At 43.2% G+C, this 23,941-nt stretch overlaps 1 protein-coding gene and 1 long non-coding RNA gene across 7 annotated transcripts in view; one reads left to right on the forward strand and one right to left on the reverse strand.

The window, feature by feature from the left end:
- LOC118241553 overlaps nt 1-6,294 on the forward strand; it is a 31,499-nt gene extending 25,205 nt beyond the window's left edge. The window contains exons 2-3 of the long non-coding RNA XR_004776170.1: nt 398-544; nt 5,986-6,294. This is a non-coding gene — a long non-coding RNA (uncharacterized LOC118241553). The remainder of the gene's footprint in view (nt 1-397; nt 545-5,985) is intronic.
- Nucleotides 1-23,941, reverse strand: part of sfswap (splicing factor SWAP) — a 96,604-nt gene that overhangs the window by 12,555 nt on the left and 60,108 nt on the right. For 2 of the 6 annotated variants that reach the window (XM_035527151.1, XM_035527150.1), the window contains exons 19-20: nt 11,991-12,058; nt 11,358-11,385 (exon numbers count right to left, since the gene is read on the reverse strand). The exons of 1 other annotated variant lie outside the window; for it this stretch is intronic. In XM_035527151.1, coding sequence (XP_035383044.1) covers nt 11,373-11,385; nt 11,991-12,058 — 81 coding nt within the window. In that variant the 3' untranslated portion in view covers nt 11,358-11,372. Of the gene's footprint in view, nt 1-11,357; nt 11,386-11,990; nt 12,059-14,296; nt 14,837-16,794; nt 17,541-23,941 lie in introns of those variants that run through there. 3 more of the 6 variants (XM_035527153.1, XM_035527152.1, XM_027003705.2) reach the window with 3 other exon arrangements.

Consider the following 23,941-nt stretch of genomic DNA (forward strand, 5'->3'; position numbering starts at 1 on the left):
CTGTTAGAGACATCTTTTAATCTGTAGTCATAGACAAGAGCCATTCAGCTGCATGCAGCAAATGAATGATGGACAACTCAGAGGGCAAGAGGGCCCAGCGGAGAGCATTAGGCTGCCAGCTCGCTCAGGTGTGGGTTTGCAGAGAAGTGATAGAAGCAAAACTTCTGGCTCACTGTTATATCAGGGCTTGATTAAAAACTAAATAAATAAATAAATTTTATATATATATATATATAGCCAAAGTCATTCAGTATGTAATTCAGCAATTATCAGTTCGGTGGCAGATAGCCACCAAGGAATGATAAATAAATGACTAAACTGATGCATAATAAAATGTAGAGGTTTTTGGTCTCATTAAAGATTGCTAGTAAGCATACAATGTTTTTTTTGCCTTCAGGAGTAATATTTTGAGTTCGCGGCTTTGTTGCATCCTACTTTACAGCATGGGAGCAAGAATAAAGTGAGGAAGTGAAAAGGAAAACAAACCTCGGTCTCAGCGTTATGACCCCATCCAGCCTGTGAAGTCGCAACAGGGGCAGTCGAGGTAAACAGCGAGTGATACAATATAAAACCAGAGGAGACCACAGTAGTGGAATAAATGCAGGTGTACTTTACAATCAACATACAAATATATACAAATGGGTGAACCTTCAGCAATGCCGATACAAAAACACACTAAAACAAAAACGCTAAGCTAACCAAAACAAAAGATGCAATCACACACTGACTCCATAAGCAAAAAAATAACATAGACAAAACACAAACTCAAACCCAAAAGCTAACGGCAGCCACTCTCTATTTACCGGTACACACTAACAAAACACACACCATATACAAATATTCACCAGGAACCAGAGTCAAAGGACAAGGCAGAGCTCAAGGTACTAAACCAGAAACAGGTCTTAACACAGAACAAGAGGCAGATTGATCATACAGAGTTTACCAACAAATGAATATGGAGCACACAAGCGAGTCTCCCCATCTTGTTCCGGGCAGGGCCTTTTATGGGCTAGCCGGAAATACCAAAGGAGTCTGGGGTGGTGCAAACATGCATGGAATGGACTGAAGCCTAGAATGGATCTGGAGTGGAGGAAACTGGAGACAGATCTGGAACAAACACAGCACGCATACAGAACAAACACCAAAAATGCACCTGGGTCATGACATCAGTCATCAAACCAAAACACTCAAATGTCAACAAGTCTTAATTTCAAGTGCAATTTTTTTGCATAAGCATCAACAAGATCACATGCCATAATTGTGCCTTATCCTGAAAGCATCAAAAACAAAAATATAAATATGCCTCCTAAGTACACACCAGCCCCAAACAACATGCCCAAAGAACAGATGAAACGAAAAAAAAGGGTCAGTTCTCCTCGAGTCAGTGAGGGGTAAACGATTATAACACACTCAATAACAGCACGAAGGAAGATTCATATTTACAAAATGGAGATGTACAAAAAAGAGCTAGTTTAAGAAGACTAGTTGTGCGACTGAACAGCTTCATCTGTCTTCTCCCACATGCTCCATCTGGCAATCCGGAATGTTCAGCTTTTAAACACTACACCCACGGGTAATGCCAATCAGCCACGTAGGTGGGATGGATCCATCATCCAATCACCAACACTCTTGAAAGACACACACACACACAAAGATGAAGCCTGACAGACACAAGAAAAAAACAAAAACAAAACTAACTAGCTTGCAATCAAGAGTTTCAATTGTCCTTGACTTGTGGTCATATGGCTTGGACTGCTCTTCATCTGTATATGAAAAGCATCACTCCTTTTCAGCTCTCTCAGCTTGTCAACTAACAAGACTGAATATTAAAGAGTATACAGCCATACAATATCTAATGATATACAGTAGTAGTAAATCAAGTCAAGTCAAAATGTCCACCAAAGTGCTGAGCAATATCAATTCAAAATAAACCATTACAAATGATTAAATAACTAAAGCTGCACAACATTAAAACATGGTGTTAAACCTACAATGAAACAACCAAGACAAAACAGATTACTGACACAAATGCCTGAGAGAATAAGAGAATAAGCTTGACTTAAAAGCATCTATTGTAGAGGATGCTTTTATAAAAACCCGAAGATTATTCTAGGGACTTGGGTCAGCAACAGAAAAAGCCTGGTCACCTTTAAACTTCATCTAAGAGTGTGGAACAGCAAGGCGCAATTGACCAGAAGATTTTAGAGCTTGTGAGGTGGAATGAAAGCAGGGGAGGTCGCAGATATAGCTCAGGGCCAAGCCATGCAAAACTTTAAAGAACTAATAATAAAATAAAATACTTTAAATTCAACTCTATATTTTACTACTAACCAGTGCAGTGCTGCCAGTAAAATCGTAATATTCTCCCTTTTCTTCCAGTCAGGAGCCTCACTGCTGCATGTTGGACCAATTTTAAATGTGACAGACTAGACCGACAGATTTCCAGATACAGTAGTAATTCAGTAGGAAATTACAATAGTAATTCAGTAGGAAATAAGAGTGTGGGCAACTATTTCCAAATCCTTAAAAGACAGAATACTTATTTTTGCTATACTCAAGTTGAAATAAGCTCCCTCTCACAACAGCGTTTATTTGCTACTCAAAGTTACAAGCAGAGTCAAAAATAACACCAAGATCTTTTGCATGGGTATGTACATTAGATGTTAATGGCCCCTGATTGTTAGCTATGGTCCTGACTGAGTCAGAATTTCCAAAAACGATAATGTCTACACCTATACCTAGGTTTAATTTAAGAAAATTCTTTGACATTCAGCAGTTTATATCTTTCAAATAATCAGAAATTTGATGCAAATAGTCATTATTACCTGGTTTAGCTGGAAGGTAGAGCTGTGGGGCATCTGCATAGCAATGATATGGAATTTTGCACTTCTAAAAAATGAACCCAAGCAGTAGCATATATAAAGAAAACAAAGTAGGACCTAAAATAGAATCCTGAGGTACCCCACGGGTAACAGGTACTGAGGAGGAGAAAAAATTACCTTGACAGAGAAGGTCCTATTTTCCAGATAAGAGGCAAACCACTTTAATGCAGTTCCCTGGAGACCAACACCACACTTCAGATGATCTAGCAAAATAGATTGACCAATAGTGTCAAAGGCTACATTAAAGTACAAAGACAAAATAAAACAACATACTTTCCAGAGTCAACAGCTAAAAGTAAGTTATTGAATAACTGAAGACATTGAAGAGCATACTCAGCACTGTGGTGCGCGCTAAAGCCTGATTGAAAAGTGTTGAGAAAGGACAACCTTCTCTAAAACCTTTGATAGGAAAGATAATTTGGATATTGGATATCTAAGGTTGTCAAGGACAGAGAGATCTTGTCCAGGCTTTTCAAAAGAGGCTGAATAACAGCAAGTTTAATAGCAGCATGTTCAAGAAGGACTGCTATTTATTTTAGACAAGATACTCGGCCTGACAAACAGCAGCACATCTTTAAGGCACATCCAGAAAGTAAGTGGTAGGCCTCATTTACATTATCAAATCTTTTAGAAAAACAGAATGTGTAGGTAAATTAGAGGAATCACTGACTGAAATGGAAATATTTCCTCTTATATTATCGATTTTGAGCAGATGCAATTGATCATATCAGGACATGTAGAACAGAACAAATAAGATAATCAGTGCTAGCTAATCAGTGCTAATCTGATTGCTAGGATCCATTCTTCAATTAAAGTTATGAGTGGGTGTCCAGAGAGCTTCTGGGGCAGTCCTGGTGTAACTGATGGAAGATGGTAAGCTGCATGTACTGACCATTTAGTCCAGTAGGGAACAACCAATACGTTATCGTTAAACAATGGGGTCAAAGGTGAACAGGCAAAAACATAGCAGGCAAATCAATGTTAGAAACCAAATTGATCAAAACTGAGTCTAATAATGAGGAATGCGAAGAAATAAAACTGCGAAAAAGCAAGCACACAGACAAAACCCCTGCTTCAGGCCATGAAAGTATAAATTCTGAAGGATTAAATAGGCAGTAACCAGGAGCTGTTGCACTGAGTTGGAGGATATGACCAGGATGTAGCAAGATGGAGTTGGAGGGACAACTCTAGTGACTAACAGAGTGAAAATAAGCACTCGTTATTGTGTATTTATTGTGTATTTAGCTTTGCCACCTTTAGTGAGTGTTAGAGCTGCAGTGAAATGTTACATATATTTCAAGAATTAAACAAATTCATTTATTTATTCTGTTAAAACACACACAGTGTATTTGCAGTTTTCTCAGATTGTTAAACAGAACAGAGCAACCCTCCTCCTGGAAAACTAGTCTCCTGCAGGGTTTAGCTCCAGTGCAAACCTAGCACACCAGATTTAGCTAATTACCTTCTTCATAGCTCTTTAATTCGCTGAATGGGATATGTTAGATGTGGGTTGGCACTAAACACTACAGGAAGGGTTGGGGATCCCATATTTAGAACATTAATGTACACACCTGAAATCCTTGATAAAATATAAATAAATTACAGAGTCTTGATGACAAATCTCCTGCTACAGCATCCATTACAGTTTTCCTCTGTAGGCATTATGCATCGCAGACACAGTTTGGTGATCTTTCTTCTCCATAAAATCAGCTTCTCAAACCTAAACCTAACAGACATTGTTCTCTCAGGAATGGAAAGGACAATATGGTCATTGTGATCCTCTAGTTCTGCTCATTATGGTTTGATTGCATTAACATTTGAAACAGGAATCATATCAGCAAAATCAAGTTCACTGCTTATTGGCATCAAAGGCAATGACAATACCGAATGCAATTTACCTGATCCTAGCATGCAATGGCATGTGTGACAATGGCATTTAATGATAATCTTTCTCTGTCGGATGTTTTGTTTTTGTCTCTGAATCCCTATGATGTGGAGTGTGGGAGAAAGAAGGTGGATAATGAACAAATGTGCAATGAGTGCAGGACCACTGAATCATTTCTTTCACCTCTAATGCCACCTAATGTCTATCACTCTTTTCTGAGAAGTGATACACTTATGACAAAATTAAGAGATGTTTTTGTTTTGGTTCCTCAAGTCATGCAGCATTCAAAGCAATAATAACTGTAGTCATTTTCCCCCACCATGCAACGTTTACCCTTTTGGACTACTTCACAGGATATGGCTACATTTGTGAAAACAGCCAAAGTTAAACATTTTAAATGTGGACCCCCATCTTAGTTTTCTTCCAGATTAACTTCTTCTTTACAATCACTTGTTAGGACGCTTGCCAAAGTTTACAATGTGGAAACTAATGAAGTACTTTATTAGTGTAGTCATGTAAATTTAGAACCGGTATAACTACATATTCATGTTCAGGATTTTTGTTTCCATCTTGCACATCAAATGAATTAATATGTCAGTTTGCTTCATGATGGACTGCCATCTCTAAATATTTTTTTGTAGGTTTTTTTTGTCAGTTGTAGGTGCTGACACACAGCCATCCACTTTAAATTAGAACACATTCCTTCCCCACGGTGGGTAAATACATAGCCCAAAAATCTCTTATAGCCCTTTAGCTATTGGTAAGGTGTTATCTCTAAATCTCACTGGTTTACCTTCCTGTAAATATTCTGGCACCATCTTTTTTTTGATACATAACATGTCTGGCAAGACAAAACCAAAGACTTTACACTGAAGCATTAGGGTGCAAGGACCCAAAGTCACTGACCATTATACAATAGTGTAGCAGCTCGAATAATGCCAGAAAAGCCAGCTAAAGGTTCTCATGCTTCAATAGTGTAAACAGTAAAAACATAGCATAGGTTTAGAGTATATTGGCAGTTTGTGGTTTTAAGTTCTTCGATCAAGGCTTTTCTTGCACTTCTGCCTTCAGACTTGGACTGATCTTTGTGTTGATCTCGATCTATGTTGAACTTCTGCCTTCAGACTTGGACTGATCTTGCATTGATCTCGATCTAAGTTGAACTTCTGCCTTTGGACTGATCTTGTGCTGATCTCAACCATGCTTCTCTGCTTTCAGATGGGTCCAAGCTGTGGCACTTCCTCCTTGATCAGATGTGGAAGTCAGTGGACACTGAATTATTACCCTCCTGGTTTTCAGCTTGCAATCAAAGCAGAGTGTTACCGCTGTCATGACCTGACCTCTCAATCACTGTCTCAGACTCAAGCTGAGCATAAATACAGTTTCTCAAATCACCCTCTCCAATAATGGCAAGATAGTTGAGGTGTGCTACCCTCAATGAATCTGTCTGCTGTTATAAAACTATGGCTGATAGCCTTCCAATAATCAAATTATGACTGCTAGTCTTCCCTAATTTTATTTTTAATTAGAACCCCACACCTGGCGGATGCTTTAGATAGACAGATAGATACAAATTCCAAAACAGCTGGCTTTGATGGCTGTGCCACATTATGCTTATTTTCACATGACTGATTATCTGCCCTACAACCTTCTAACTACTGATTGAAGTTATGTTACTAAAGGAATCTGGCTGCATGAGACATTCTTCTGCACTGTGCTCCATGGCATGTAATAATTGGTATATTTTTGTATCATTACAACATTCCCCTGTGATTTCAGGATGGAACAGAGCTGTTTTGTGTTGATGCACAAACTTGGTACCTATATCCTTGTATCTGAAATTCAGAAAACAAATGTATTCATGTCTTGAGGAGCTGAGGCTGGGTCCTTTGGGAAATGGGACACAAGACTTCGGTCCCTTTGGGAAGCAAGAGTTGCACTGCTTGCTTCTCTTTCTCTCTCTCTCTCTCTCTCTCTCTCTCTCTCGCTCTCTCTCTTTTTTTTGCATGCCTCTTTAAACAACAAAGATCTAAAAGTGTGACATGCAGAGATGACTTTTGGCATTGACACCAAAACAGAACTCTCCTGTGTCTGGGGAATTTAATTACAAATCTTTGTCCACTACCAATAGTTATATTTGCACGCCAGCCATGTCAGCCTGCTTTATCTTATAAGTTTCAGATAAATGTATGAGAAACGTTTCAGTAGAGAGTTCATCCTTGTTTAAAAAAAACCAAACTCCAACACAGCAGCTCTACATAAATGAGGATAGGGAGGCTTTCAAAGGTTTCACTAACTCACAAAATGCTAACATCGAAGCTTTCTTCCTATTCACTAATTAGCTACTCCACCCAATAAATACATTTACAGCATTGTGATCTAAAAAGCTAGGAGAATGCTTGTTGGGGACATTTTGAAGTGTACAAAAATGAGCCGAATTATCTGAACACAAAGCAAATTTCTCAAGCTTCAAGGGCATTCCAGATTTTTCTACAGAGAGACAACAAAAGGCACCTGAGAATTAGAGCACATTTCTGATCACCAGGTAACATTTTTTATTAACGTATTCTTAGAATGTTCCTTTGTCTTGTAATTAGTTCAAAACATATAGCAAACTCAGTCAGTTAGATCATCTACAAAGCCTAGAGGAAAAAAGGAACCATATCCTACTGGCTGGTGTTCTTTCACAGAGAGTTCATTTATCTAAGCCTGGAATTAGAGCCTTGTCCAGAGCAACAAAAAATATGGTCCCTATGTGGAAGACAGACAGACAGATTTGGAATTCCTGAACAATAGTGTTGTTTCGGAAGCTGGTGGGTGCAGTGAGGTGGCTGGAACATTTTCTTTTCCTTGAAGCTTGAACAGCAGACCTTCAAAGCGACTCATGGGCCACTCAGTAAAAGCTGTTAAACAGTGGACAGCAGAACCAGCAAAGAATCTCCCAGGGCCAGCTTTGTGAGAGAAGGAATACAGATCCATTTCTCAGCTTAATGGGAACCCTACTGCCTCTACGTGCCATTGTGAACGAAAACCTAGAAAATGGCCGAGCTATAAAAGTACTTCCCGCTTACTGACAGATGCTGGGAGATAAACACTGGGCACGTGCAAACACAGCCTGGTTCTTGAACGCTTCCTGAAAACCTTAGTTTGACTTCCAGGAGTCTACCGCCATGCAGATTTGCCTCTTTAGCAGCAAAAATAAGCTCACTATGTAACTACAGCATATTAAAAGAAGTACACCTACACTTGTCTCCAAATAACAAGGTAAAAGCTAATGTGGTGCTACTAGGCATTAAACTCACTGGAGTTTCTTTATCTTAAATGCCATAATTATCAAATTGCAGTAGGATTGCAGCACTACACAACAAAGTAAGACCACAACCACTCATTATATAGACAATTATTATAATAAATACCAAGGTGCATTGTTTAGTGCATCTTTTATGAGATGTTTTCTCCATACTGTGACTATGTAGAAGTTTTGTTTGGTCCAACTTTTAAGAAATGAGTTGATGACAGTAAATGACAGCTGCTTTTTAGAAGCCACACCTGCACTCCCCACCAGCTCCGTTAGCTGTACCAAGCCTTGTAGCCTCGTCGGTTGACGAGTATGAAAGCCAATCATGGCTGTATTCCACACGCACAGATGAATTTTCCCCTGTAGAGTGTGTTCACACACGTGGGCCCAATAATGTGCTAAAAACCTGTCAGGCGTGGCACAGGCTAGAAACCAGAGACGCAGACCACTTATGCCACACCGTAGCTGGCGTGTTTACTGGGGATAATGAGCTGCTCCTTGAGGGCTGCCCTCTCATTATACTGCACGGGTCCATCGGGCTGGGCCGGGCCTCTGGCAGCCCCCCGGCGGCTTCGGACAAGGTTCCGGGGTCCGTTTTGGCTCAGGCCGTCTCCCTTACTTTCCAGAACACGATCACAGGCTCCTTGGAGGCGCTGCTCTGGCGCGGTGTGTTTCATGTCTGGCGGAAGAGCGTATTCCCCCTACAGAGCTGCAGAGTCTCACTGCAGAACTCTGTAGGAGGATCTCGTAAGCCGTGTCAGTGGCATTCACTAAACACAGCTATCGCTTGCTGTGACTGTGCCCGGAGAGTGTGTCGCTCTAATAATGTCATGCTTTTTGACCCTACAGGGTGTTTTCTGTGTCAGTGAGGCTGCTGGGACATGCCAGTCATTGCTGTGCATAGACAGGTCTCGACCTCTGGTGTTTATTTATAATGGCCATGGTTCAGAAGAGGAGGAGCAGAACATGGAGGCTAACAGGGTGCAGCGCCTCGAGCAGTGCACGTTCCACAGAGAAATCCCGTTAAAACGCTGCTCACGGGGGAGGCGGCCTCTGTGCTGGCCATCCGCCACTCCAGACTAGAGCTCTGCTGAGGGGAGGAGAAGCTGAGATGTGAGGCTAAAGGTCAGCCAGAAACCCCATCCAATCATGTACGCCTATTCCGTGCTCCCTGAATGCTCATAATGTCGGAGTTAAGCTGTAGCTCTGCATGAGGCAGTCATCTGCTTTGTCGTTTTATGAGGGAGAGGACCGCGATCCTGCTCTTCTGCTCTTCAAATTAGATTCACCCGCACCAAGTAAGTGTAATCCACTTAAGTGGGCTTGGATTCTGTCTCTCTTTTATTCAAGGGCAGGTATATCTTTTCACACAAATCCTATCATCTCCTCGCAGAAACCTCTCAGAAAATATTACTTCTGGATTTACAGCCAGCAGGACTTAGTAATGTTAGATTCTCTATACAGTATTTCCATAGCTTTGCTCTACTACCCCAGTGGCCATTCAAGAATTAGACCAAATCCACTTTGATGGTGCAAATGGTGCACAGGAGTCTGATTCTTCTATGTTCAGCTGTTCAACTAGTTAATTTTTACTGTGCCTCAGGTATCATAGTTGACATTATGTTTTCAGATGACAAACAAAAGATTAGTGACAGGCTACATCAAGGCTATATATATATATATATATGTGTGTGTCAGATCAGAATGCACAGTCTGTACCAGTACACAGGTATCAGCACTCTGCTCTCTGCTTTATAAACAATATACAGTATGCATATCATGGGAGTGACTTACATCGTGCTTACAACTTGCTGAATGCAGCATTTGATATATATTACTTTTTATGAGCATTATGAGTTCTTTAATGAATTAAGGCTTTTCTTATGATACAAGAAATGTAAATAATTTCATACTTTCACACTGTGATATGCAAGGCATATTACAATTGCAAAATGTGGCAATATAATTACAACAAAATATTTGTCCATGCAGCCATATTTCATTAATGGTGTTTGATATAAGATGTTAAACAAATACACACAGAAATAAATTAATGAACAAAGAAAGTAAGTACAACAAGTTATAATTAGAGTTCCAATTGCAGGACTCTCCTCACTTCTTTTGTGGTCAGTCCAATCTGATTTCTTTCCACTGGCCCAGTGTGTTAGTGCAGCTGCCGCGCTAACCATGGCCACACAGCACCCACACAGATCAGGATCATCCACCGCCCCGATCCCTGAGGCTCCCCCACCAATAGCACCTGGTCACTGGAATAAAATAAATGAACAAAAACTCGCAGACAAACAAAAACCTATGGGTCCAGCTGAGCCCTAAACGGAGTTTGGCCTCAAACAGCCGCACACAATGGCCAATTAAGAGGAGAGGATTAGTGCACTCTGCCCACTGGCTCCCTCTCTGCTCTGTAGGGACAAGAGCTGAAGCATATGGACACGGTTGACTTCAGGCACAGTGGAAGCCAGAATAGCAGCTGAAGCCGGGCTCTGCTGAGCGGCTGCGTGTACGAGGGCGGGGGCAACATAGGAGCCTCGCAAACGAGAGAGAATCCGAAACAAGTATAAAGCAAAACAAATTTCTTATTCTCGTCTTACAATTGAATGATTTGTTTTCTAATATTCTGTTCGGCATGAATGCGGTCTAGCATAACTGCGTGGGGTTTTCAGAAATTATTTGATTTGCCATGGTTTCTAGTTGTATTTATTTTGAACCATTACAGTAATTCAGGCTATAAAAAATAAAAAATAAAGTGCTTATGCTTTATGATACTTTTTAACTTTTGAAGCTGCTGAGCTCGAGCTCCATACTCCCTGCTCAGAAGACGTGCCCGTCCGAGAGAACAGGGAGGCAGCGAAGCATAGGGAGCCCGCTGTGCTCAGGCGGAACCGAACAGGGCTCACGGACGCGCTAACTCTATGACGGAGTTTGAGCAGGAGTTGATGAGGCCATTCTTCTCTCTGATAAAAGCAAGGTGTGTGGCACAGGCCAAACACAAAGGCACCCCATGCAGGTAAATCATGCCACACACTGCTCTGTAATCATGCCACAGTCAGGCACATTCAAGATTGCCATTCTCAGCGGCGCGTTACTGTGTGAACACCACCCATTCAGAGTTATCTTTTATTTTTTCTGTTAAACCATGCGTGGGAGTCTTTTCGGCGTCTTTGAGTGAGGCAAGATCAAAGGGACGTTGGCTAGAGCTTTGGTACAGTCTCATTTTTACACTGTTTCCCTTACATCACCAAACTGGAACAGAGCTAGATGAAACCAGACCAAACCAGGCATCGCACAATCAGAACCAGATGCTGCAGGAAAGAGAGAAGTCAGACGTCATCAAACATGACCCCAGTGAAAACACGATCTCCCAGACTTCACTTGTAATCTTCACTCCACAGGCAGACACACAACACCCACATTTCATAACCATATATATTAATCTCTTAATTCTCCTTTCTCTTTTCTAGCCTTGCTGGTCCATAGCTCTGAGAGTACTAAAACCCAAACCACCTGGACAGATGGTGACAGTTAGGCTCAATGGTATTTTTTTCCCTGACCTTTTCTAAAAGTTTCTGTCCTGGAGATAAAGTTCTTTCACATCAGCCAAATGCACAAAGGTAATAGGGAGAGACATATACAATGGATTTGTGCCTTGCAATTGCATTATTTTTAGACTCATTTCCTCTGCAGGACTTGCAGCCAAGGCTGGATTCAATCATATCCAGCTCTCTCAGCTGAGCTTCACTGCAACCCTCCGCCCAAGCGCTTTGCCCACACTTAAATGGACCCCAAAGTGGCGCCTGAACTGCTCGTGGGGGCCAGTCCCTCATCTCCGCGACTAAGGTGACCTGAATGACAGCACAAGTGTAGCTGTACACCGGTCGGAGCAAAGACAGCCTGAAGGCGTGCTTACCTCAAGTCAACAAGCACATTCAGGGCTGTGCACGGGTGGGCATCAAAGACCACGTTCCACTTACATACCTGCTGTGCATGAGCAGAGGAGAGAGAGAGAGAGAGAGAGAGAGAGGACCTGAAATCTCAGGTTTGTGAATTTTTCATCGGTGGTGTCAACACAGTTTGCTAATCCCCTTGCTCAAACTAAACCTGGTAATTAATTCCATAGGGACCCTAAGCCTGTTATGGCTTTCTAATTAGGTTAATGTTGGTCTTGTGGGCACACAATAAGCATGTACAAAGTATGAAGAATTAGTGACGTTTCAATCTCTGCATGGACCAGTATTTCTCCCATTCTGCTTGTGCCTCCCACACAGCTTTCATTCAAACTATGTGTTTGTGCTCAGTTCATGCTGGGTTAAATTTGGATTTTTCTTGTTTGCACCAATATGTGTAGTTCTGCTTGAGTGATGCAGTAGTCTGGGAGGCAGGGATAGAAGTTAGTCACATGCTCAATATCGACACCATGTCCAGACCGTCCTCGGAGAGTTCAGCTGGATTTTAAGCAGTGTTTTAACCTACTTCTAGCTTGCTCCTTTCATTCGCCCTTTGCTGGATGTTTAAGATCAGTCAAGTGTGGTATCATACAAAGATCCCGTGTATGGAAAAAAAAAAAAAAATCACAAAACTGTGCTGAGCTCCAGCCCTTCAGGACTGGAATCTCACGTGCCTGCGTTACAGAAATGCTCCAGTTCCACATGTATTTTTATATTCCTGCATGTTGAATCTCACATACCACGTGCCCGAAGCTCCTGCCATTGTCCTGCTATATTGCCAAGTGTTTCGGTTTCTCAATTTAAAGTTCTCACCAAAAACGTCTCATTTTATCTGGCTGTCTGGAGGATGGTGACAGGGTTCCTACCACAGTGGATCGTAAGCCCCTCATCTCTCACTTGGGTCAGCCTGGGTTTACAGCATCAGCAGTCATTAAACTCAGCGCTGTAGCCGCACAGGGGCAGGGGGATGGGCACAGGGACGCCCGTCCCCAGGGGCGGGCCGGAGTGTGGTGGGCAGCACTGGCAGCCGTCGTTAACCTGTGAAGCGGTGGGCGTTATGGCAACAACAGGCAGAAGGAACACAGCATTACTGCTCAAGCTGTGAGACTAATCTCCCGCCCCACTACAATCGGTCTCTACGGATGCTTGTGCTTCACGAAACAGGACTGACGTTAACTCGGATTCCCGTAAAATAAATGTGAGCACCATTTCAACCCAGACAAACGGAACGATGTAAAACAAAGGGGAGTCGAACTGGTAGATTGCTTGGAGGAGTCCTATTCCATCTAGTACTAGGAATTAAGACCTTTCAGGTGTTACAAGTGCAAAACAAGTGCATTTGATTTGTATGGGAGTGAAGAAATTAATCTTTGCTATACGCAGAAAGGATAGTCACTGTTCCTTTATCAAAAGGCAAAAGACATAAGCCTTCAATTCCTTTATTACCTTGTATGTAATCTGTTACATCTAAGAGTGCTACCACATCTAAACCCATCTGCAGAACTTGAGCAAGATGAAAGGTGAAGGATATGATTGTAGACCAGAGCAGCTAAGCATCCCTCTAGTTCTGCGCACACTTCAGATGCCTCGGTCTCATCCTGCATTAGCCATCCTGTCAGTGAAGCTGCCTTTTAGACTGCTTTTATTATCTATTCCTTGTCTGGCTCAGCTCATTTCTCCGAGCCAGCAGCGATTGAACTGCCCAAGACGAGCCTGCGTGATGGGGGAAAGGACTCGCATTTATGCTTTAATAACTCACTTTGCTTGAACCAGAGTGGTATCACCAAAAATCAAAGAGAAAACTGCTGTGACAATATTAATGTGAGCCTTAAAATGGCGTTTGTAAAATCATCATACAAATCTCCATCATACCTACCCTCAACCCAAAAAGAGGTACTTTGTGTGATCACATCAGTCTTTCTGCTACAGGATAAAACAGCATATTTCCATTAGTTGGTCAGACTTTTGATGCCGACTTCAACAAGTGCTGACGTGAAACTGCACTCCAGGCAGCAGTTCTCAAGCAAGGGCACCTTGAGAATTGACCCAGACAGAATGGTGTAATTAAGATGAAAGGGGAGAGTGATTTGGCAAGCTCTTTAAAACACCATACTGAAGCAATGCAATAAAAACACCAATAAGACTGTTGACCTTGATCAATTGTGCACTTTTCTGATTTTAATGATTGTACAAGCACACACATACAGACACACTTTGTGCACATTCTCTCCCCCCCCCCCCCCCCCCCCCCCCCATAATGATGCTTGTTTTAAGAACACAAACAATTTCACAATTCAGGGTTAAAAAAAAATAAAATAAATAATTCCTCTCCTTCATAGTGGGAACCCCGAGGAGCTGTAGAATTTACAGGAGCCAGGGGGAAAAAAAGGCTTCCATCTCAGAACCACAACAGGAAAATCAGGATTTCACAGCACATCACCAGTGCCAGATTCGAGTCCCATGAATTTCCCATTTTGCAGGGCCGTCTGGCTCGTTTCCTACGGCTGGGAGGATGGGCACAAGGAGAGAGTGGAGAAAGCCACAACAGGGAGCAATTGCATGTCTCACTTTAACCGCACACAGTTCTTTTGTGACCACCCCCTCTTAGCATGACAGACTGCCGTCATATGCACTCCACAGGGCCACGGTGTCTGCATGCACGATTGTATTCATTTGGATGAAAGCCCGTAGATGGCGGAGAAATCACGCAAATGAAGAAATGCCTTCTGGCAAGTCTCCTACTCACACGAGGCCATGATCAGAAGTTCTTCTAGCTCTTCATTGTCCTTCTTCTGTGACGGGAGAGAGTCTGGGGAATTTAAAAGACCACGGAGTAAACCGGAATTTAAAAATCACCTTAACATTCTACCCCCGCTACTGCCGCAGCCAACGGCAACAAAGCACAGGCACATCATATCATCTTGTAAAGACTTGCCAAGATGAGATGACGACGTTTAACGTGGCAGGCAGCTGCTCAAAACAGGATCAATGTGGATGACATGATACACAGTTAATTGAGTATAAATGTGCGATTTCATGCATCGTCAGGCACTCTCATTATATCTGGGGCCATCAGAGACATCGTGAACCAAACACAATTAAAACTTTTTCTCCCCCCAAAATGAAGCATCTGTTTGCTCAGTACGGCCTAGTAAATATTGTAGGCTAGAGTGTTCGCAGGAGCTTGGCTCTGTCGGGGAGGAACGAGGCCCCCAGCCTCCCAGCAGAGCTGTCCTCAGACACCCCTAAACCCAGATACAGGACAGCAGGTCAACACAGGTGAGCCCCGAGGAACCATAAACAGCCCACTAGAGACTTCATGCTTCAGGAACCCAACTAAAAGCCTTTTACTTAATGAAAACATTGAGTTAATTACCAGTATAGATCTGTCCTGTGAAGTGCCTGCAAAGACCATCCTGCAATAAGATATTTTACACGCAGGAAATAAAAATGACGATAAAAGTGGTTGACAAGCACCACACTGTCAGACAAAGCAATTTATTTATTCTCCAAACCCCCCCAAAGAAAAACCCTTTTGTCTTGAGGAAATGTGGGCTTAAAGTCAATAAAGTGTTTAATTAAGAGGACTGGAGAAAACATTAGTAGTGTTCTCTATACACAGGGCCGTGTACTCAGGGCCTACACAGCTCTCTAGTACACTGCTCCATCCTAAAGAACTCCCCTTCGCTTCTCCAGATCCATTCAAAGTTCTTCCTTCTCTCCCTCCCTGCTCACAAGTATTCCAACATTAGTATGGATGCACCATTCCTATGTTTTATCAATCATGTTGCAGCTGTCTACCGTATAGATGTATTTAAGTGAATATTAGTTTATAAATAAATGCTTTCAGAAGATGAACAATTTTCAGATGCTAAAGAAATGTAAGCTACGTTTGTCAACGGTCTTTTGAAATGCTAAAAAGCATGTATTCCCTTTAGGATTGTAGTTAACTGAAAACACAATGATTATATGAATATCAAAATACAAAACAAAAATTCACAGATGAGAATTTCTTATGATACATATGAATAATTTTTGAGAATGCTAAATGATCAATATTACTCATGTGGACGTTAGGGACTATGCAGAAATAAGCTTGTTAGGATGATGGCTAGAACAAAAGAAAAAAAAAAAGAAAAAAAAAAAGGGACCACTAACACAAAAATCCTGATCATGAAAAACCTCTCAGCTCCACACAAAGAACCATTGTTCTGTCAGTAAACCAGATGGACCAAAACATTGTTTGCTTCCAGCAAAATTACTTGTTCACCTATTGCAGGCTTACAGCAGTTTTTGTAGTCTAGAGAATTCTCTCAGCCAAACCACACTAGAATGGAGTGATTTCCTCTCCATGGAAAAAAAAACAAACTGCAAAGCAATGCCGTAAAACTTTCTAAAAGTGTGTGGATTACCAAAGGCGTGCAATGTGATGTTATCTGCACTCGTGGCGCGCAGTTGGCTCCTGGGAATCCCTTTTTGCTCCGGAGTTCCACCATGACAGTGTGGGACACACCACACGGACTCACGTGTCTGGAGTCTGGAGACTCTGCCAAGTCCTGGAGCAGACCAGCTTCCAGTCACGGTGCTCGTCCCTGGAGAACACGAGGCCAAGGGACCCTGCGAGACCCAGAACGGTAGACGGGCAGGCAGGAAGCAGGCTGGAGTGACGCGAGAAGGCGGCGCAGGCCAGATTTCACAGGTGCAGGAAATGAAAGGCCATAAGCAGACATTCACACACAGAGCTGAGAAATCAGAGGACACACAGAGTTCTGGACTCATGTTTTATTGACTGTTCAGTCTTTTACAAAGCAGATGCAAAGTAACCCCTGCACAAATGGAGAACGTGAAGGCCGCATCATTTAAAAGTAAATAGCAGACAAGAGACTAGAGCATGGAAGATGTAAGAAAGGAAGAGAGGGGGCTGAAGGAAGGGGGGGGGGTCCTTTCTTCATTTAAAAGAGAGAATAAACATTATCCTTCACAGAAGGATGTAACAGAGTGCCTCTAGAGGATGTAGAGCCGTACTAGAAGGAGCTTAGTCATCAATTTAGACGAAAACTTGAATTGGTTTCTGCAGGATGCAGAATACATAAATTATTGCCTGTTTCTCATATTCTGTTATTGTGGTACCTTCTGGCAGAAAATGAAGAAAACAAAAACAAAAACCCAAGGCCCAAAATTTGTTTCGCTGCCATGTCATTCACTTGTTGAGGCTGGACCATGCACTCGAGCCCTGCTCTAAAGGGCCTCTCTCCATGGATACCGCTCACCTGGTTCACAAAATAAAACACATCTGTAACACAAGATCCAAAATAGCAAACACAAGGGGATAAAAGCATGCGCAGGTCACGCCACGCGAGGTACAGGTGATCCCAAACAGTCACGGGGGGCTTGTGGGGGACTGCTGGCTGTCTGCTATCCGCCTCTCTGTGGCCTCTCCTCCCCTCTTAGGTGGGGTTTGTTTGCAGGCTCTTGGAGGCAGCCAGCATTGCTCGTACTTTAGCCATGAGGTCCTGTGAAAGTGGGGAGAGAAGTCGAGAGCTGTGTGATTGATGGGGACTAACGGAGTGCAAAGAAAGAAAGGAGGAAGGTTGACGACTGTGGCAGAGGGAACAACCGTGACCGAGTGGGTAAGAAACAGAAAAGGGCATGAAAATGCAGAGAGGAAGAGGACAAAAGGCACCGGCGCACACAGAGACATCCATGCAGACACACGAAGGCCATTCAAATTCCAGATCTGTCGTCTGTTCGATGTGTATGGTAATCCGTGTCACGAAACGGGTCCAGGGAGGTGGCGTCATGGCAGACAGGGTCAGCTAGCACCGAGAGTCTTTCAGCAGTCAGGCTTTGACTTCCGGAAGTCCCTTAGGCTTCTTAAGCCAGTCTGTCTAACTCGTGCACAGGCCTGGAAGTCCCACACTGGCCAAGCCTTCTGTACACCTCTGCTCACTTATGCATTACATTCAGGTATGCAGCACCTTTCTTTGCTCCAGTTCCCCAGGAGAGAGAGAGACAGACAAGAGAGACAGACAGGCTCAGCAAAGCATTATTATTAGAGTTGGACACTCTGCACAAGAGGACAGTCAGCACACTGGAATTCAGGTCATGTTACTGGGTCATGACTGATGTGCAGTGCCCTGGACAAAGGTCCTCTATCGCACTCGGCCCTCACACAGACCCATGACTACACAATCTCCTTCACTCAGGCCTTGATGTAGGTCATGTTTCACCAGTGACAGCTTAATGTATCCCCTGCTTATTTGAGCGAGGGACCTTCGGCACCTTAGCCCGACCCGCTGACGGCCAAGCACGCTGGACTCATTTGTTCTGCTGTTCACATCTGAACGCGCCCCAGCCTTGAGATTACACATCAAAGCGGAGAGACGTTCAGACGCGTGCCCCTGGTGAGTGTGCTCAGCACAGGCTGCAGGAGAGTTGCCACTCTGAGACCCAGCACCCTGTCCATACCAGCCGGAAATATCGATCCACAAAACTCCAATAAAGGCCCAGCAGAAAGAATCATAAAACAAATAAATGAGTAAGCAAAGGCAATTACACACACAGACACACACACACACACACAGACACAGACACACACACACACACACACAGACAGACACACACACACACACACACACACACAGACACACACAGACACACACACACACACTCACAAAGGCAGCGAGGAGGCGGACGCACTGGTGAACACTGTGGGGGGAGCATGGTGGGCGTGCACAGCAAATAGCCTCAGCACTGCAGCAACGGCTGCAGTAACACAGCATTAGCAGGCGGACCACGGCCACTCCCACAGAGTCAAGGCGGCCAAATAAAAGGCACAATGCAGTGAAAGCATCACAATGGGCCTGCAGACACATGACCCCACCACTACCAGTTCTCTCAATTCAGGTAATAAGGCCTGTGGCGAACCAAAGGGTCAAGTCCTGCCCCTGTCTGTCTGTGGCGGACCTTCGGCTGAGGCCCTAGCAAGCTCCTGTAAGCACCAGATAAAACCTCCACCTAACACCCAGGAGCCTGAGCCACTTGGAGCTCACCCTCCCTGGCTGGGGGAAGGGGGACCTGCCAGCTGCTGGCTGAGCACTGAGCCCGTTGGGGTGGCATTCACCAGACAATAGAGACGTCAATATAAGGAGGGTCAGGCAGGAGAGAGGGCGGAGGGGCGTTCTTAAGGATGGGCCTTCAGTGCCAGCGCTAAATAACTTTTTCCATCTCAGGGTAATTAAAAGAGTGCATTTTAGCACTACAGTCCTTCACAGACCACTCTTTATTAGGCATGAAGGCCAAAGATAGATGACATGGACATGCATGCTTTCTTCAGCTAGTTCATGATCACTGTTAACGAACGTGACCATGTGAATCGATGCAGTTATAGCAGCATTACTTAAACAACTAAATTTACTGATATCATGTTAGCACTCTTCACTATGAAACAAACCTCATGCTTGGTGATCTTATAAAAGTATATGGCTTGGTTGAGGAGACCATTTTTGATCCCATTATGTTAAATTACTGACATTTTTTCAAACAAATACAGAGACTACGCTCTAAGGTTATGCTCTAAACTGTGGTAAAGTTTATTACAACTTTAATGTAATATATATAACGACCTATAATTTAAACTGTCGAGATGAAAGACTACACAATCAATCAATCAATCAACTACTAGCAAAAACAAGCCAGTTGTTATTTTGTGCGCATGTGTGTGGGGGTGTGTTTGTGTGTGCATGAAATGCTGATTGTGCTGTAAATTGTAGTTTGCCCAAGATTATTTTCTCAATTAGTGAAGCAAGTAGGAATGAACGTATATATATGAAACCTGTGAACAGTGCAGTTATCCAAGCAATAATTACATTGCTTATGAGTTATGAATTATTGCAATGTAATAGGCAATTAAAGGCAATTAAATCATAATATTAGTATAAATTAAATTAAACAAATCAAAAAGAAAATAAACAACAACAACAACAACAACAACAACGTCTGGCACAGAGAGACACAGGCGAGGAGGATTCATCAGAACAGCAACCAGGGAAAGTCAACAAAGAGGATGAAGCAGGACCAGCAGAAACCAGTCCAAAGCATGTAGAAAAATGGTCTGCTTCCACTTGAACAGTTTGGATGCCAAAAGAGGGCCTTCCCGAAGAACTGGATTGATAGCTTTGAGCAGACAGAGTATTCTGTGCAGAGAAATGCTGCATTCTGTTTCAGCTGCAGAGTGTATGGAACATAACAGTACAGACAGAATAAGGTTTTGCTACTACAGGCTCTACCAACTACAAAAGAGCTCTAGATTCGTTCAGAGCAAGAGAAAAGTGCCTTGCAAGAGGCCACTAGAATGGCTTGAAAAAGCTTCAAATCCAGCCTATACATAGAGATGTATTTGAGCACCTACAAGCTGCTAATTTAAGAGACATAACAGAGAGAAGGGAACGCCTTCGCCGCATTGTAGCAGGTACAGCTTTTTTTGCTTAAACAAGGCATGTCATTTCGTGGCCACGGTGAGGAAGAGGGTAGCCCAAATCAAGCGATTTTCCCACTGCTCCTACACCAGTCTGAGCCTTCTCTGCAAGCCTACAACAGCTTCATCCGTTTCCACTTACCTCTCTCCATCTTCTCAAAATGAGCTAATAACAAGTTGGTCAACGGGTCACTGCGAAGATTATTGTAGAGATTAATGCAGTGAGGGTAGATGAAGCCACAGACAGAAAAACAGAACAGCTGGCAGTATGTGAGCGATTCATAACACTGGAAAGGACAGAAAAGGAACATTTCCATTGCTAGAACAGGCTACATGCGTTTGGGGCAGATTGCATCACAGATGCAATTGAACAGGTACTTGTGTCTAATGGCATTGGTGACCTCAAGGTTGGAGCATAAACCTACAATGGAACAGCAGTGATGAGTGGATCGGTCAGGTTACTAAGCTTGTATCCAGGAAAAACACCCAGAGGCCATTTATGTGTATTGCTATGTACATGACCTTATATTCTGCCATACCTGCAAGGTGTTTCCAGAAGCCTTATTGGAAAACGTAGGTTTGTTTTTCAGTTTGTCTGTCAAATTTGGTTGCACTTCAGCAAGAGCTTTGGTTGGAGAAGGCAGAGCTTGTCAAGGTTTCCAAAACCTGATGGTCATGTCAGCTGTGTTCAATCTGCTATGGTGAATAACTTTCCTGCCATCATTCGGTGTCTTCAAACCCTTCCACCCGGAATAGCAGTAGGACTTCTGTCTAAACTATCAAAGTATTCATGGGTCTATATGTTGGACATGCTTAAAAGCATCTCAGAGGCATGACAAAAGTTCAGATGGAAGATGTGAACATGTCCCAGTTTAAAAAAGCAGTTTGAGATACTATGAAAAGCAAGTGTACACCCAAAGTGGAAATGTATTCAAGTACAAAGGCCATATACGATTAAAAACATCCAGGAGTCCACTGTTGGGGCTAGCAGAAAACAGAGAAGGAAGATTTTGTGGTCGAGAGATGTCATGTGGCTCAAGAACAGATTTGCAAAGTACTTCCCATCTCAGTGATTGTTCTACCATTGACTAGACAGTATGACAAGAGCTTGTGAATCAGTTCAGCTGTTGGGAATAGATCAGTAATGATGGGAGCCTAGGCACATCACCCAGCCTCTGAATCATTCCTTTGTGTGGAATCCCATGGAAGGCTGGCTGCATGGTACATAATTCAGCTACATTTAGAAGAGGTCTTGGTTGCAAAACACATCTTACATAGAAAGAGGGAGGAAGATTCCTTATACGCTCAGTGCGATCAGCCTTCTTGGTGCCAACATGTTTCTATCCTTGACGGAAGCCTTCCACAGAACATCCCCATGAGCTACTGTGAATGGTCCTGCATCGATTACATACTTTGCTAAAGAGCACTATTGGCTAAGAGAGGCTCAATGACCTGGCAGTGCTGTCTATTGATAAAGTTGTTGGTGGCCTGGACAACAGTAATTGACACTGCTGCCTAAATCAAGAACCAATGCTACAGTTTGATGAGAACACAGAAACATTAACAATAAACCAGTCAGAGAGCAATGATGGTGTTATTGTGTTTCCCAGTCCTGGTCCTGGTATACCACTGCTTGCATCTTTTGTTGCTCCAAGATACACACCTGATCTAACTAGTAAACTTAAAACAGCTCTTCCGGAGCTGACGAGGATGTGTTAGAGTAGGAAAACACTTAATTGTGTTAATTGTGTAGGGCACTGCTCTGCACATTGCGTTTCCGTGCTCCAAGACACCTGATCCAACTATTACCTCATCAGCAAGTGCCACTCCTGAGTTGAAGTGGGTATGTTGGAGCAGGAACACACAAAAATGTGCAAAGTAGGAGGTCTCCCTCTCCTGGATAGGAAACAAAGATATTTAACCTACTTTATGAAACCAGACAAAAGAGGAAGCCAGAGATAAAAGAAACAGGAATGGAGAGAAAAGGTAAAAGGAACAGAAGAAACAGATACAGTAATAGAACATTCTGGAGGAGTGCCACAGTGCGAAAAGCACAGACACCTTAAAGACAGAGAGCACCAACAGAGAAGAGAAGATGCACAAAAACACCAGAGACGGAATGTGTGAATTAGTGGAGAGAGAAGACTGAAGACCATCCACTAGAAGTAAACAAAACACAGATACAGCATCGCGAGATGAGATGCTTATGCTGTTTTGCTGTGAGGCGATTTGCTGCACAAAAGTCTAAGGTCTTAGATTTCTACCCCCCCCCCCCCCCCCCCCCCCCCTCCAAATTGCCTGAAAATTATGTTGTTAGCTGACGAAAATAAATAAATAAATCAGCATCTCCGAAGAATTTTCCCCCGAGAACCCCTTGATCTTAGCAACACCCCTTGGAAGCAGAGTGACAGGAAGAAAGAGAGGGAGAAAAAGAAAGAGGGGGGGGAGGGAGAGAGAGAAGGAGAGCGGAAGAGCATCAGGGTGATGGTGAGAACGTGCTAAAGCCTGAGGCTGGTGGTGAAGAGCCCTGATCAGAGCATGTTAATCCCACATTAGCATGGCAACACTTAGTGAGGGATAAAGGGATCCTGCAGACAGCCAGTCATCGAGACTGACCAAAGCAGATTTACTGCAATGAGCTGAGGAAACCTCCACCACGATCAACGCTGCATTACAAAAGCCCAGCCGGCTGCCGTGCGGGCTGGCCCAGCTTGAGATGGTCAGAGGACATGGAGGTGGACACACTACCTGTCTGGGGTTGACCAACATATGGAAACCAATTTCATGACTGGGCACCAACTTTTACATCTCCCCTGAAACACTGACCTCCGTAGCAAGTAACCTGAAAAGTATTACCTAGTATTCTGAAGCTCTCAAAATTAAAACGGTTCGATTTGCAACTAATGCACTAAACTGTAAGGGGGCATGAATCACAGATGGGTAAAATGTACTTTGCTTACAGAAATCCACTCGATCCATCTTTTATCTGCAGCTCAAACCGTACCCAGCAGAGTTATATGAGGGCAATTTCATCCTCCGTCCTAAAACCTTTCACTATTAGTGTGTGTTGTGACCTGGTCAACCGATGAGTAAATCTCCAGCACAGGAGAGAGGAAGTGGAGTCATTCAGCTCACCACAAACACACCACACAACACAACTCCCTCTCTTACCAACTCCTCCTTTTCACCCCTCTGGCCTGCACTCTGTAAACTAATGATACATTAATTATCTGCTGGGGCTTGTTCGATGCTCCCTCATAAACTGCATCTAATCAAACCATCAGTCACCTACCCACACTCCACTTCACCCATGTAGAATAAGCCCAAATTAATCATTCCAATCATTTTTCACCACCGGGGAGTGTGGAATGCTGCTCATAACATGGGAGCAGCATGAAGGTTCATCAATCCCCCCCCATGTGTTGTGGCTGGTTACAC

The sequence above is a fragment of the Electrophorus electricus genome, chromosome 6 (assembly GCF_013358815.1).
Source record: "Electrophorus electricus isolate fEleEle1 chromosome 6, fEleEle1.pri, whole genome shotgun sequence".
In the NCBI taxonomy this organism is placed as follows: domain Eukaryota; kingdom Metazoa; phylum Chordata; class Actinopteri; order Gymnotiformes; family Gymnotidae; genus Electrophorus; species Electrophorus electricus.